General features: G+C 42.0%; 2 protein-coding genes across 3 annotated transcripts in view; both read left to right on the top strand.

Annotated features, from left to right (window-relative positions):
* The first annotated feature begins 10 nt into the window (after window positions 1-10).
* Window positions 11-12,977, top strand: part of slc26a11 (solute carrier family 26 member 11) — a 37,494-nt gene continuing 24,527 nt past the window's right edge. The window contains exons 1-13 of one of the 2 annotated variants that reach the window (XM_034239192.1): window positions 11-166; window positions 1,425-1,656; window positions 2,629-2,821; window positions 3,267-3,352; window positions 4,214-4,433; window positions 4,876-5,054; window positions 5,174-5,246; window positions 5,741-5,852; window positions 5,953-6,008; window positions 6,778-6,918; window positions 7,007-7,134; window positions 7,581-7,680; window positions 7,815-7,948. In XM_034239192.1, the coding sequence (XP_034095083.1) occupies window positions 1,456-1,656; window positions 2,629-2,821; window positions 3,267-3,352; window positions 4,214-4,433; window positions 4,876-5,054; window positions 5,174-5,246; window positions 5,741-5,852; window positions 5,953-6,008; window positions 6,778-6,918; window positions 7,007-7,134; window positions 7,581-7,680; window positions 7,815-7,948 (1,623 nt within the window). In that variant the 5' untranslated portion in view covers window positions 11-166; window positions 1,425-1,455. The remainder of the gene's footprint in view (window positions 167-1,424; window positions 1,657-2,628; window positions 2,822-3,266; window positions 3,353-4,213; window positions 4,434-4,875; window positions 5,055-5,173; window positions 5,247-5,740; window positions 5,853-5,952; window positions 6,009-6,777; window positions 6,919-7,006; window positions 7,135-7,580; window positions 7,681-7,814; window positions 7,949-12,977) is intronic. The other variant, XM_034239193.1, reaches the window with a different exon arrangement.
* LOC117561653 (uromodulin) overlaps window positions 9,956-12,977 on the top strand; it is a 34,878-nt gene continuing 31,856 nt past the window's right edge. Inside the window, exon 1 of the mRNA XM_034239191.1 lies at window positions 9,956-10,185. The gene's annotated coding sequence lies outside the window, so the exon portion shown is untranslated. The remainder of the gene's footprint in view (window positions 10,186-12,977) is intronic.

Below are 12,977 nucleotides of genomic sequence, written 5' to 3'. Positions count from 1 at the left end.
AAAACAGGAACCTACTGTCTCGCGCTCATGGCTCGCGCTTCGTCTGCAAAATGATATACATTTTAGGAAGTGGTTTCAGCAAAAAGGAACAAAAACGCGTTGTCAGCGAAAGTCCTGAAAATCACAGCTAAACCATGGGGAAATAAAGAAGAAGACACCACTTTAAGTAAGAGTTTCTATTTCCTGTTGTCTTGTTTTTTCTATTGTATTTTATTTGTTGCTGCTCTATTCTATTCTATTATTATACTTTGATCTATTATGTTATTTATATTACTCTGTACTGTAATGTATAGTGTTTTCTATCTTCGTTTTTTCATCTATTCTATTTTATCTTTATTTATAACTTTCCCTTTCTTCCACTAACACAGATTTTTAATTTAAATCAGTCATGTTTTTCTACTTTTTCAATGCAACCGCTTATTGTTGATCTATTATAGTATAATTGGTAACAGATGCAATATAGGACACGATGGTAATAAATAAAACACCACACTGTCAGATAAAGCTTACAGTAGGGTTAGGAATATTTGTAGGAATAGCTTATGGAAAGGTTTGCTGTCATAACACAAAAAGAAACAGTGTCGAGAGCCAACCTGTCATATGACTATCATATGATTATGAAACCTCAAAGCTTGTTCAGTCAAAGCGTCAGAGAAATAAATATGTCCTCGGGTAACTTTTCAAGTTATATCGACTGAAGAATTTGTTCGTGTTTTTTTCTCCATTGCACACAGATGCTGCTAGCATGCATCTGAAAATATGGCATCCACTTTCTTTGATGCTCTGTGTGTTTATCCAGAAGAACACAGAGCAACATCTTGGTTGGGTTTGGGTTTGGGTGTGTGTTGGGTTAATGTTGCTCAAGTAAAAGTACACTAGTATAAGCATCAACATATAGTTGAAGTACCAAAAGTAAAAGTAGTCATTCTGCAGATTTGTCCATTTCAGAATAGAATATATGATATGTTTTGATTATAATGATTGATCATTAAAGTGTTATCAGAGCTGGTAAAGGTGTAGCTAGTTCGAATGACTTTGTATACTGCAGGGTAGCTTGTGAATTTACTCCAGGTTTTTTTTTACAGTTGTTTGTGTTTCACATTATTTATCCAAATCTGCAAAGTAACTAAAGGTAATAAATAAATGTAGTAGAGTAAAATACACAATTTATCTCTGAATTGTAGTGGAGTAGCAGTACAAAGTAGCAACACGTGTAAATACTCAAGGAACTCAAAATGTTACTTTAGTACAGTACTTGAGTAAATGTACTTCGTTAGTTCACTCCACTGCATTTAAAACAGAGACGGAAACTTCACATTTTTGTGTACATTATTTTGTTCTGCACGCTTTCGAATTTGCAAACCTTTTCCTCTGTCCACTTGCTGCTGTCTGTTCATCCTTTGTGTTGTCCTCCTCCTCTCCAGGTTTCCCCTCCTCTCTTCTGACTCCTAAGTGATGGAGCGTCCTCTGCTGGGACGAGGGTCCGCCCTGTGCTGCTCCTACAGCTCTCTGAAGGCCTGGCTGCCCCTCCTCTCCTGGGCACCCCGGTACCGGCTGAAGTGGCTGCAGATGGACCTGCTGGCCGGCCTCACTGTGGGGCTGACCACCGTCCCTCAGGCGCTGGCCTACGCTGAAGTAGCCGGCCTTCCTGTGCAGGTGAATCCTAGCTGTGCTGTTTGTGAAGATTCATCCTTTAGATTCAACTCTCTCCAGATCTTAAGCCGGGCTGTTTTTAATCATAAAGTGGTTCAAATGGTCTTGTTCTGGTTTTCTTTAATTGGATCCATATACACTTCCTTAAATGGGTTGCTTGTTTTCTTGGTGATTTGAGCAATCCCTCTTCTGGACAGCAAGAGTGGAAATCATGGTGTATTTTATTTATCAATATCAATGTTTAAAATCATTTATTTATTTAGTCATCATCAAGCCTAAACAATAAGTTGAATGAGAGAATATTAACCAGCATTTATATGGGAGTCAATCAATTGTCACCTTTGGAAAGCAAACATTTCTTGTGTCAAGATGTCAACATGGGTTCTTGGAAATAACATGTTTTTTTCTGACATTTTGTCGATTTAAATCATTTATGAATTTATTGAGAAACAACTAGATTATAGGTACATTATACTACAAATATGTATTCTCTATTATTAGAAAATTACTGAATCTATGCAAATACTGTTCACTTCAAAAGTTTAAATGTTTCCATTTTTGGTCAATGGGATTTTTAAACCGTTATTAAACCAGGAAAGTCTCACTGAGATTAAAAATGTCTTTTGCAACAGAGTCCTGACCAAGATAGGCAGCTGTACAGTTACCCAACACAAATTAAAAAAACAATAACATAGAACATTATCATAAAAAGCATCTAGAGACAGAGCTGTCTGCTTCTCGGGCTGCTTTTTAAGTTTCCACATCCCATAAATCGCATAATTAACCATGATTGGCTGTTATATATTTGTGGTCAGAAAATCCTGCCTGTACGTTCACATCATAAACTCAGATTCGGGGTGAGCATAGAGAGACTCTACCCCTCAGCAGCCGAATGTGGAAAAGAAGGGTTACAGTGTCAAACTCTGGTGAAGCAACAAGAGTAGAAACCAGATCTAAAAGCATTTCCCCCCACAGTACGGACTCTACTCTGCCTTCATGGGGGGGTTCGTCTACACCCTCCTGGGGACCTCTAAGGACGTGACACTGGGTCCCACAGCCATCATGTCCCTCCTGTGTTTCTCTGTGGTTGGGGGGCAGCCTCACCGCGCCGTGCTGCTCAGCCTCCTCTGTGGACTCATCCAGGCTGGAATGGCTTTACTGAGATTAGGTGATTAGTGGTGGTCATGAGAAAACCTTATGGATCCAGTTTTTGGAAAAGTTTATTTATCAAGTTAACACTCGAGAGACTTCTTTAACCAAAATAAAATGGGAGTTTTTATCCACAATGAGACACATTGTTTTCACCTGATAGCAGTGCTAATTTAGCATTACATCTTTCAGTCTGTAAAATGAATGAGCTCTGTATCAAAATCTGATATTAGATCAATACAATATAAGAAAAAAAGTGTTTAGAAGAGAGAAAGAAAAATGAGACTGCAGAGACTGTGAGGAAACAAGAGATATGTTTGTGAGTGCAGCGAAGCCACTTCCTACCACCACATCTATGACTTCCTCTGCCTAACCACACACATTTCCTCGGAAATATGTAGATAAATCATACTTTATTTTATATATTTCTGGTTCTAAGTCAGTGTCATGCTTGTCTTATTAAGGTTTCCTGCTGGACTTCATCGCCTACCCTGTAATAAAAGGCTTCACTTGTGCTGCTGCGGTAACCATTGGCTTTGGCCAAGTCAAGGTGAGAGTTGAATACATCCAGACCCACAAACTAACAGGAAAAACTACACATCAAATCAACCATGTAACCAGCTACTCTACATGTTAACAGGCCTGTCTCAATATCCTTTTAACGCTGTCTAGCTAAAGATACATATAACTGCTGCTTTTACATCTTTAAAGAGGCCCTATTTTGCTTTGTGGGGTTTTCCCTTTCTTATAGTGTGTTATATAGGTTTGTGCGCATGTAAATGGTCTGCAAAGGCTAAAATCTCAAAGTTCCCAGAGGGAGTTTCTCCTTAAAAAGAGGAGAAACATTAGTCGTTTAAAAGTCTTAAAAAGACTAATGTGACAGCAGGATTTGGAAAAACTTGTCCATGCTTTTATCTTCAGTAGACTGGACTACTGTAATGGTGTCTTTACAGGTCTCACTCAAATCCATTAGAAAGCTGCAGCTGATTCAGAACGCCCTGCTCGAGTCCTCACTGACACTAAGAAAGTGGATCACATCACTCCTGTTCTGAAGTATTTACACTGGCTTCCTGTGTGTCAAAGAATATATTTCGAAATACTGCTGCTGGTTTATAAAGCACTGAAAGGTTTAGGCCCAAAATACATTTCTGACCTCCTGCTAAATTATGAACCATCCAGATCTCTCAGGTCTTCAGGGACTGGTCAGCTTTCTGTCCCCAGAGTCAGAACTAAACATGGTAAAGCAGCGTTCATTATTATGCCATAATGGGGCCCCTTTAAAGATATACGATTTACCCTCAGTGTAAACAAATGTTATTATAAATCTAATTCGAAAAACCAAGGAGAGAAAACTGCTTTCTCATTGTTAATGCTTTCGGTTGATAGCAGTCCCATTGTTTCTGTTTTCCAGAATATTCTAGGACTCGATGGCATTCCCCACGACTTTGTCTTGGAGGTCTACTACACCTTCTACAAGATCCCAGAAGCCAGGATAGGTGACGTGGTGATAGGTCTGCTGAGCCTCTCTGTGCTGGTCATGTTGGTGTTCATGAAGAAGAGTCTGGGCTCTGACGACGCTCCCAGCTGCTCCACAACGATCGCCCGGAGACTAGTGTGGACCGCTGCGACCAGTCAGTGTGGTTGTGACTTTGTGTGTCTGTGTGTGAGTGTGTCCATCCAGTCAGTACTGTGTGGTTGTGACTTTGTGTGTCTGTGTATGAGTGTGTCCATCCTTTTCAAGATAGCAAAAACATTTAAAGCAATGTCTTTAAATGGCATGCTTTGTCAGCCAAAACCCAAATGAATTAACTGTATTTTTTTTTTTAAATAAAAGATTCATATTTGAGAGGCTAAAAACAGCCTTTTCTGACATCACTTTAATAAATAAAGTAATTGCTGCTGGTCTAATCTAAATGTGTTATAATTGTATTATATAAAGTTATAACAGCTTTGCAGGGTGCACATATCTTTATCTTTGTGATTGATATTGTATACATTCTACATTGTGCCTGCTTTATGTATACTTTTCTAAACTTTTACTCTATTTATTCGTGTCTTCTCTGTCTTGGTCAGTGCGTAACGTTTTGGTGGTGGTAGCAGCATCCTGTGTAGCCTTTTCCTGGAACGCTTTCGGCCATCCCGTGTTTACGGTCACAGGGGAAACTTCTAAGGGTCTCCCACCGTTCAAGCCCCCGCCCACCTCAGACACCACAGCCAACGGCACCGTCGTCACCTTTGGAGAGATTGTAGAGGTAAGAAGCAGAGAGAGGAGGCCCGATTCAGGGTGAGGGCAGGGAATGATTTTACTAAACGATTGAACTTCACAAGAAGATCAGCTGACTAGCCAGTCCTCTGTGTGTGTTGTGTGCAGGACTTCGGTGGGGGGATGGCAGTGATCCCCTTCATGGGTCTGTTGGAGAGCATTGCTATTGCTAAAGCATTTGGTACGTTTTGTAAGCCATGCTAGCTGCGTAACGATGGCAATGTTGCCGTCAGTTGGTCAGTCCATCATTTTGATCCAGATACAAATATATCAACAATCGGATGGATTCCAATTAGATTTGGTTAAGAAATGTATAATCCTCAGAGGATGATCCTAATGACTTTTTGACTTCTTCCGGCACCTCAATTAAGTTAATATTTGTGGTTTGATTTCAAAGTTTTGGATGGATTGCCATGAAATATGTTGTTATGGCCCCCTTCAGAAAGAATTATAATAACCAAAACCAAGATCTTTGCAGAACTAATAACATCCTATTGAACCTAGCTGTGCTATGTTCTAATTACCAACCAACTTGGTAAACAACATCATCATCAAGTGTAGCATTGTCATCAGTATCATTGTGATTTTTACCCGAAGCTCTGCAGCTTGACACTTCTCAAAGAATGAGTGTCTCTTCAGATCGTTGACAGATTTGAATTTCCTGTTTCTCCTCAGCCAGTCAGAACGACTACAGAATTGATGCCAACCAGGAGCTGCTGGCTATTGGTGTGACCAACATCATGGGCTCCTTTGTGTCCGCGTACCCCGTCACGGGAAGCTTCGGGAGGTGTGTGTGTGTCTAGTTTGTCAGTGTGTGTGTCTGGGTTGTGTGTACGAGAGCTCAGGTGTCTAATATGAACAGCTTTATGTTTTCTACTCACATCCAGAACAGCAGTGAACTCTCAGACTGGTGTTTGCACTCCAGCTGGAGGGATCGTCACCAGTGAGTCTGATACCTTTAATCTTCTCTGTATCTCTTCCGCCCTCTAGTGGTGGTCTGTGTTATCATCTATTATCCACACTTCCCTTGTTTCCTTTTATCCCCTTACCCTCTCTTTTCTCTATAGTGATGTCTAAGGGTCGACATGGAGGTCAATGCTATTCAACATTTTCTTTAATCCACAATTAAAAATACAAACACAATCATAAGACAGAATGAAGATATATGAAATGGGAAAACCCAATAAGCTATTTGAAGCTTTACATAGCCGCAGACACTAAAAAGCTTAATAAAAAAGATATCTTACCAACACGTCTAGAATGTGAGGGAGTTTGTGTATTATTAAGAAACATTTACAAGCTAATAAAGCAACTAACATTAACAGATAAACCATTAAAACTAAATATTTGTCTAAAATAGGTAAGAGATAATAAATAATTTAGCATCCAACATACTCCACCTCAAACAAACGTAATAATAACAGTCCATATAAAGTTAAATCACGAAAGACACATCACCCTGACTTTGTGATCAACGTTTGTTAATAAACAATTCATTTAAAAGTTAATAAAGAAATGATATTACAGAGTATGCTGTTGAGACATCACATTTGTATATTTTAGCTATGTTTCATGTATTCATGTGATTTTCCATTATGTCTCTCTTTTTTATATTTTGGCGTATTTGTTAAGGTTTCATTTCTGCTCAGTCTGTGAAGTTCGATCAGTATGGAAATAAAGATTTCTCCTTCTCCTTCTGTGTGTGACTTCAGGTGTGATAGTGTTGCTCTCCCTGGCGTTCCTCATGCCCGCCTTCTACTACATCCCCAAAGCTGCTCTCGCTGCTGTTATCATCTGTGCGGTCGCTCCCATGGTGGATTATCAAGTCGTGGCTAAGATGTGGAGGATACGCAGTAGGTGTCTTCTCTGTTTTATTACTTAAGTAAGTCTCAGACATGTTTGTCTTTGAGTTGTGTTCTCATGCTCGTGTGTCTCCCTCAGAGCTGGACCTGGTGCCTTTCGTTGTGACGTTCCTGATGAGTTTCTGGGAGGTGCAGTACGGCATCGTGGGAGGTGTAGCTGTATCAGGAGTCCTGCTGCTGTACCACACGGCCAGACCACAAATAAAGGTACAATGTTGTGTCAATTGAGTGTGTGTGAATGATTGTGCTATTTAAAGCCCTTCAAGCAACAGTGGCCTGGTTTCCTGTAAAGGTACTATAGTCCTCCGCTTGAGTAAGAGGAGTTGCTATCACCAAAACTTGTTTTCCGTTTTTTTTCGTAACAGCCAAAACCACACCACAGTTTCTGAATGAAACTCATATAATGATATATATTGTATCAGAACATACATTATATTTTGATGATGTTTTCTTGATATCCCCCATCTTTAGTTGATGGTGACATGGAGATATTTGCAAATGCCATTAAACAGTGAATCTTTATTGTCTATGCTCAAGATCAAAGATCAGATTTAGGTGCCTTGAGCAAGATTGCATTTTTTCTCACCAAATAACACAACAAAATCCTGGTATCTCAAAAGTAACCGATCAATTTTGTCTCCCGTATTGTGGAGGTGTCTGATCCCGGCATGCTGGTGATGGAGTTGGGCAGTGGGCTCAGCTTTCCTGCCACAGAGTATCTCAGCCACCTCATACACACTCAGGCTCTGCAGGGTAAGGGTTGTTTCGTCTGTCTTTGATTAGATGACAAAAACATTTGTGAAGTTCTTTGATTGACTATCTCTTTTATTTAAGTTTTTTCCTTCCTTTACTCTCCTGTTATTTTCCCCCTATCGTCTCCCCCCCAGCGTCTCCCCCGCGGTCAGTGGTCCTGGATTGCCATCATGTCAGCGTTATAGACTACACAGTGGTCAGCGAGCTCAGGGACCTGCTGCGGCAGTTCAAACTACGAGAAGTTCTGCTGGTCTTTTCCAGATTGCAGGTACGACCTTCAGCTCTCACTGCTTCACAGATAAGTGTCTGTTATAGGAGAACTTTACCACCAAAATTACAGATTTATATGAAATACATTGTGTAAATATGAATTCTGGTAATATGGTGTTTCTCTTACATGCCTATATGGTAAACAAATGGGAAACCTGGGAAAAGTTTAGATTTTTTTAAGATAAATGGGGTTGTGTTGAACAACAGCCGATATTGTTGATGCTAAAATTTGTTTTTATAGTAATGTTTACTGTTGTAGTAGCTCTGCCGTTGTAGTAGCTCTGCAGTTGTCAAACACGATCCCCAGTAGGCGCGTTCACACCGGAGTACTTTTCCCCGTACTTTTCCTGTTTAGTTCCGTTAGTACCCCTTATGTCGCGTTCACACCAAAAAGAGTACAAGTGCCGGGAACTTTTACCCCCATTTTTAGTACCTGCTAGAGAGGTGGTACCAAAAAAGTACCAATTTCTATTGGCTGGGCAAATTGCAAACCACGCCACGTAAAGCTCTGAAAGCCGCCATTGTATTTGCTGCCATGGCATTAGCATTAGCCCCGCGCACCAACAAGGTTCAAGGGTCTTTATTTGTCATACGAACATAGCTACAGACTAGTTATGTCAATGAAAATCTTAGGTCGGAGAGAGAACTAAGTCAGCACTAATGCCCCTTTCACACCAACGCGTTTTCAGCTCCGGCTCGGAGCTGAAAACGCGAAAGGGGCAAAAGAGCCGGTTTTCCTGTTCACATCGCAGCGGCGCCGCCTCTTAGCTCCGGAATCCGGTTCACTTCCAGCTCCAAAAAATTGTCGGTCTAGAGCAGTGGTTCTCAAAGTGGGGGGCGCGCCACCCCAGGGGGGCGCAGAGGCATGACAGGGGTGGCGCGAGAGACCAGGAGAAAAAATGGTTATTACAAAAAAAAGATTAAAAAAAACAAAAATCATATTTTGAAAAATTATTGATTCCAAAATAATATGATACAGTACAGTACTATTACGTCTGGGTGTCTGTGTTTCATTAAAGCTCGGCTCTGTGTGTGTGTGGCCCGATTTTTTTTTCTCCAAAGGGGGGGCCTGACAGAAAAAGTTTGAGAACCACTGGTCTAGAGGCAAGAGCTTCGGAGCTAAGAGGTGGCGTCGCTTACGTCTCCCTTACGTCGAGGCGTGCAGGAAACTAAACCCTCCTCCCCTGAACATGGGTCGACTGTCATGCCTGCCTACAAGCAGTTTGTGCTTATAAACACACTTTATAAAGTCAGGCAACACTAACCAGGCTTCGTGTGATTCTGTTTATTTGTACCTTACTTTGACCATCCGTTCACTGTTATTGATCATTGTGGAGAGAGGCAGACGTTTTGTATTATAGCAGCTATCGGATGGAATCAATACATGGGCTGCACAGGTTGTCGTGTCCGACTATCACAAGTAGAATCATAATACAAATACGCCGGTAAAATGTGCCTGTAGAAAACGGTGTATGCCACAATAGGATAGCAATAGCAGTTAGTCAGTTTAGCTTCGGTTGCTATGCTAACATCACCCATTTTATACCAGATAAACTTTCATAACAGCGTTGTGATGCCAAACAGCGTCAATTCAGACTGACACACATTCACTTAGGCTAAGGGGAACTGGGGATATGTATCAGCTGCTTGTGTGAGTCGGACAATGAATACTTTAGAGCGGCCGCTGCAGTGTGAGCTAACCGGGAGCTAACGGGAGAATAACCTCCCGTGGAAGAGCAGCCAACACTGCAGCGGTCGGTAAATGCCGCAGAAACACATTAATAAACAATGAACCACGGCATTCTGGAGAAAAACATAAGGTTGGAGAAGTCGTTATTTAATTTAATCTGGCTTCGTGTGATTAAAAGCAACACGATCATCGACCCGACGCAGTTGTTGTTGTTGTGAGCGCCGTAACGCCGTTGGGGAGCAAAGCAGCGATGTAAACGGTGACGTCATGACGCAGCAGCGGCAGCACCAGTCGGGCTCTGGGCGGTGTGAACAGAGCGGGAGCAGAAAAGGGAAACCGGAGCTGAACCAGAAAAGCTCTAGCTCTAGGCTAGAAAGGGAAAAGCGCTGGTGTGAAAGCCGCATAAGTGCCGGCACTAAGTACAGCAAAGTACTTTGAGAGAAAGCGGCTATTGCTTCAATTCCTCAAGACTTTTCTATTTCATTTTTATTTTCCGTTCACCTTGGAGGAAAGCAAGAAAAACATTTTCCTAAAAGGTGGGGTAGGTAAGTTTGAGAAACCGGCTCGAGATCAGTAATAATATTACTTTTGTCAGTAATGGAGTAGTGTAACGCGCTACTTTTATAATTCAGTAATCACACTACAGTTACTAACATTGCCCCGACACGCGTTACTTCGTTACTTACTAAAATAAATCATAATCATCACACTGACAGACAAGAGGGGTTTCCGCCGCAGGTTTATATGTATGTAATCTGCGCGCGCGTCCATATCTCCACGTGCAGTGCTGCATAAACATGGCTGAGTCAGCGATAACTTTCAAGGGGTGGAGGTATGCCCATTATTTTGAGTTCGTCCGAAGAATAGACAGGAATGTGACGGTGAGGTGCAAACTGTGTCCAGGACAGAAGCTGTTATCCACTGCTGTAAACACCACGTCAAACCTCAACAAACACCTGCAAAGAACACATGCTAAGGTGAAGCTAATGCACACGCTATTTGTTGTTTGTTTAGATCACGTAGTCTGTTCTTCTTCTCTGTCTTCCTGTTGTTGCCTCTTTTGAATGACGAATACACACTACCGCCGCCTGCTGGTAAGGAGAGTTATTGCCACTCACGCATGCGCAGTTCGTACGTGCTCGGCTGAAGTCTTTGCGGTGTGTTCCAGTGCGACACATGGCAAGACGCAGGAGAACACGCCGACGCAACAGCGTGAGCAGAGATATACTCAGGGCCGTTTCTAGCTATTTGGGGGGCCCTATGCAAGATGCTGTTTGGGGGCCCTATTTTGTCAAACTAAATTGGGAGGATTACAAAGCCTTTAAGATGATCTGTGGAGATGCATTAATCTGTTACATTTTAAGAGGAAAACAGGCTAAATTAACGAAAACCACTCTTAAATTCAAATTGAACATCTCAAGTTGACCCAAGCAATTGAAACTTACAGAAAATGATATTAAAAAAAGGTAAACAATGAGGCTCCTCTGTCAATAAATGAAAGAGATCCAGCATTTTCTCAAAAATGTTTACTTTACATTTTTCCTCCTCCTCAAAACTTCTGCTTCCTTGTTTTTTTAGAAGCAAAGTCATCAATAATGTCATCATATGACAGCTGCTTGCCAATCTCATGGTTGATGCTGATTATGGCAAGACCAGTGAGGCGATCCTGTCCCATGCATGACCTCAGGTAGGTTTTGATGAGCTTCAGCTTTGAGAAGCTCCTCTCTGCTGAGGCCAGTCACAGGAAGAGTGCAGGCGATTCGCAGGGCAATCCACAGATTGGGATACAGTTCATTCAGGGTTTTTTTGTGGATGAAAGAGAGGAGCTCAAGTGCAGTCATTTCACATGTAGGCAGGCTTGGCAGATTGGTAATTTCCAGAGCCAGCTCCTTTCCATCAATGTCACCTCCATCTCCAGTGCTTAATGTGCTGCAGAGCTTGTCACACTGGTTGCACAATTCTACACCATCCAGTTTTTTGAAGTTGAGCAGCAGTCCAAATCTGGCTCTCACTTCACCCAGAGTTTCAAATCTATCCTTTAAGGATTCAATAGTCGTGTCAACAACTACATTGAAGAATGTCGTTTCTAGCCTCTTCATGGCATCTGCAATAGGCTCGTCTGGGGCTTCATAGGCAAAGTGTTTGTTTGTGCTTCTCAGTCTCTTCTCTTTCAGCACAGCCTCCACATTAATTTCCTCACACATGTCTTTAGCAGTGGCCTGAGCTGCAGCAAAGCCAGTGTCTCTATAACTAGTCAGAGACATGTTTGCCTTTGTAAGGAGGTCAACTACCACATCAAGCTGCATTGCGGCCGACTGCAGGAGCTTGCTAACATTGGTGAAGAATGTCATACCATACCACTGTGCAAATGAGGAAGCGGTATGACCCAACCTCTTCTGCCAAACTCTGTGCTTCAACCTTGGTCAGGGGATCTGTCACTTTGTCCCTGACCTCCAACAATGCCTCCCTTATGTTAGGGGCCTGGTACCGCACTGCCTCTATGCTGTTGACACGGCTCTCCCACCGTGTGTCACTCCAAGACTTAAGTGCAATAGTCAGATGTTCCTTTAGGATTGCCCATCTTTGTGGGGCTGCTGAGAAAAGGGTGTACAGGTTCTGTACATTACAAAAGTAGCTGATGGCATCTGTCGACGCTTTTGCTGCATCAGCCACCACCAAGTTCAATGAATGTGACACACATGGAACATAAAGTGCACGTGGATTTTTCTGGAGCAGCCTTGCTTGAACCCCTCTGTTCCTCCCCTTCATGTTGGCACCATTATCGTATGATTGACCTCTGCAATCATCAAATGGAATATTAAGCTCCTTAAGCCTGTTCAAAATCAAAGATGACAAAGCAAGACCTGTTGTTTCGGAAGCCACAAGAAATCCTAGAAAGTGTTCCTTGATTGTGGGCGCTTCGTCCATTATGACAGTCCTTGACTGACATCTGCTCTTGGTGGCTTACGTCAGGGGTACAATCCAAAATGATTGAATAATATTTGGACTGTTTAATCTCAGTCACCATTGTGTCCAACATTTTCCCACTGATTGAAGCAATCAGTTAATTTTGCATCAGATTTCCAAGATAGCTGGAATGACTGAACTGGCCACTCTCCACACGCTCAATGTGTTGCTTCATGACAGGATCAAATTTAGCTAGAAGCTCCACCTCTTTTAAGAAGTTTCCATTATGTTGCTGGTGTAATGTGTTTGCTGAACCTCTCAATGCAAGATTTCTCTCAGCCAAAGATTGCATTATAGAGATCAGGCGGGTTAGGACATCTCTCCAGCGCCTCTTCTCAGCCTCTAAAAGTGTCCTTTCAGCTTGGTCTAT

Source organism: Gymnodraco acuticeps, unplaced genomic scaffold (genome assembly GCF_902827175.1).
Source record: "Gymnodraco acuticeps unplaced genomic scaffold, fGymAcu1.1, whole genome shotgun sequence".
In the NCBI taxonomy this organism is placed as follows: Eukaryota; Metazoa; Chordata; class Actinopteri; order Perciformes; family Bathydraconidae; genus Gymnodraco; species Gymnodraco acuticeps.
Note: the sequence above shows the minus strand (reverse complement) of the source record. Positions and strands in the feature narration are given on the sequence as shown.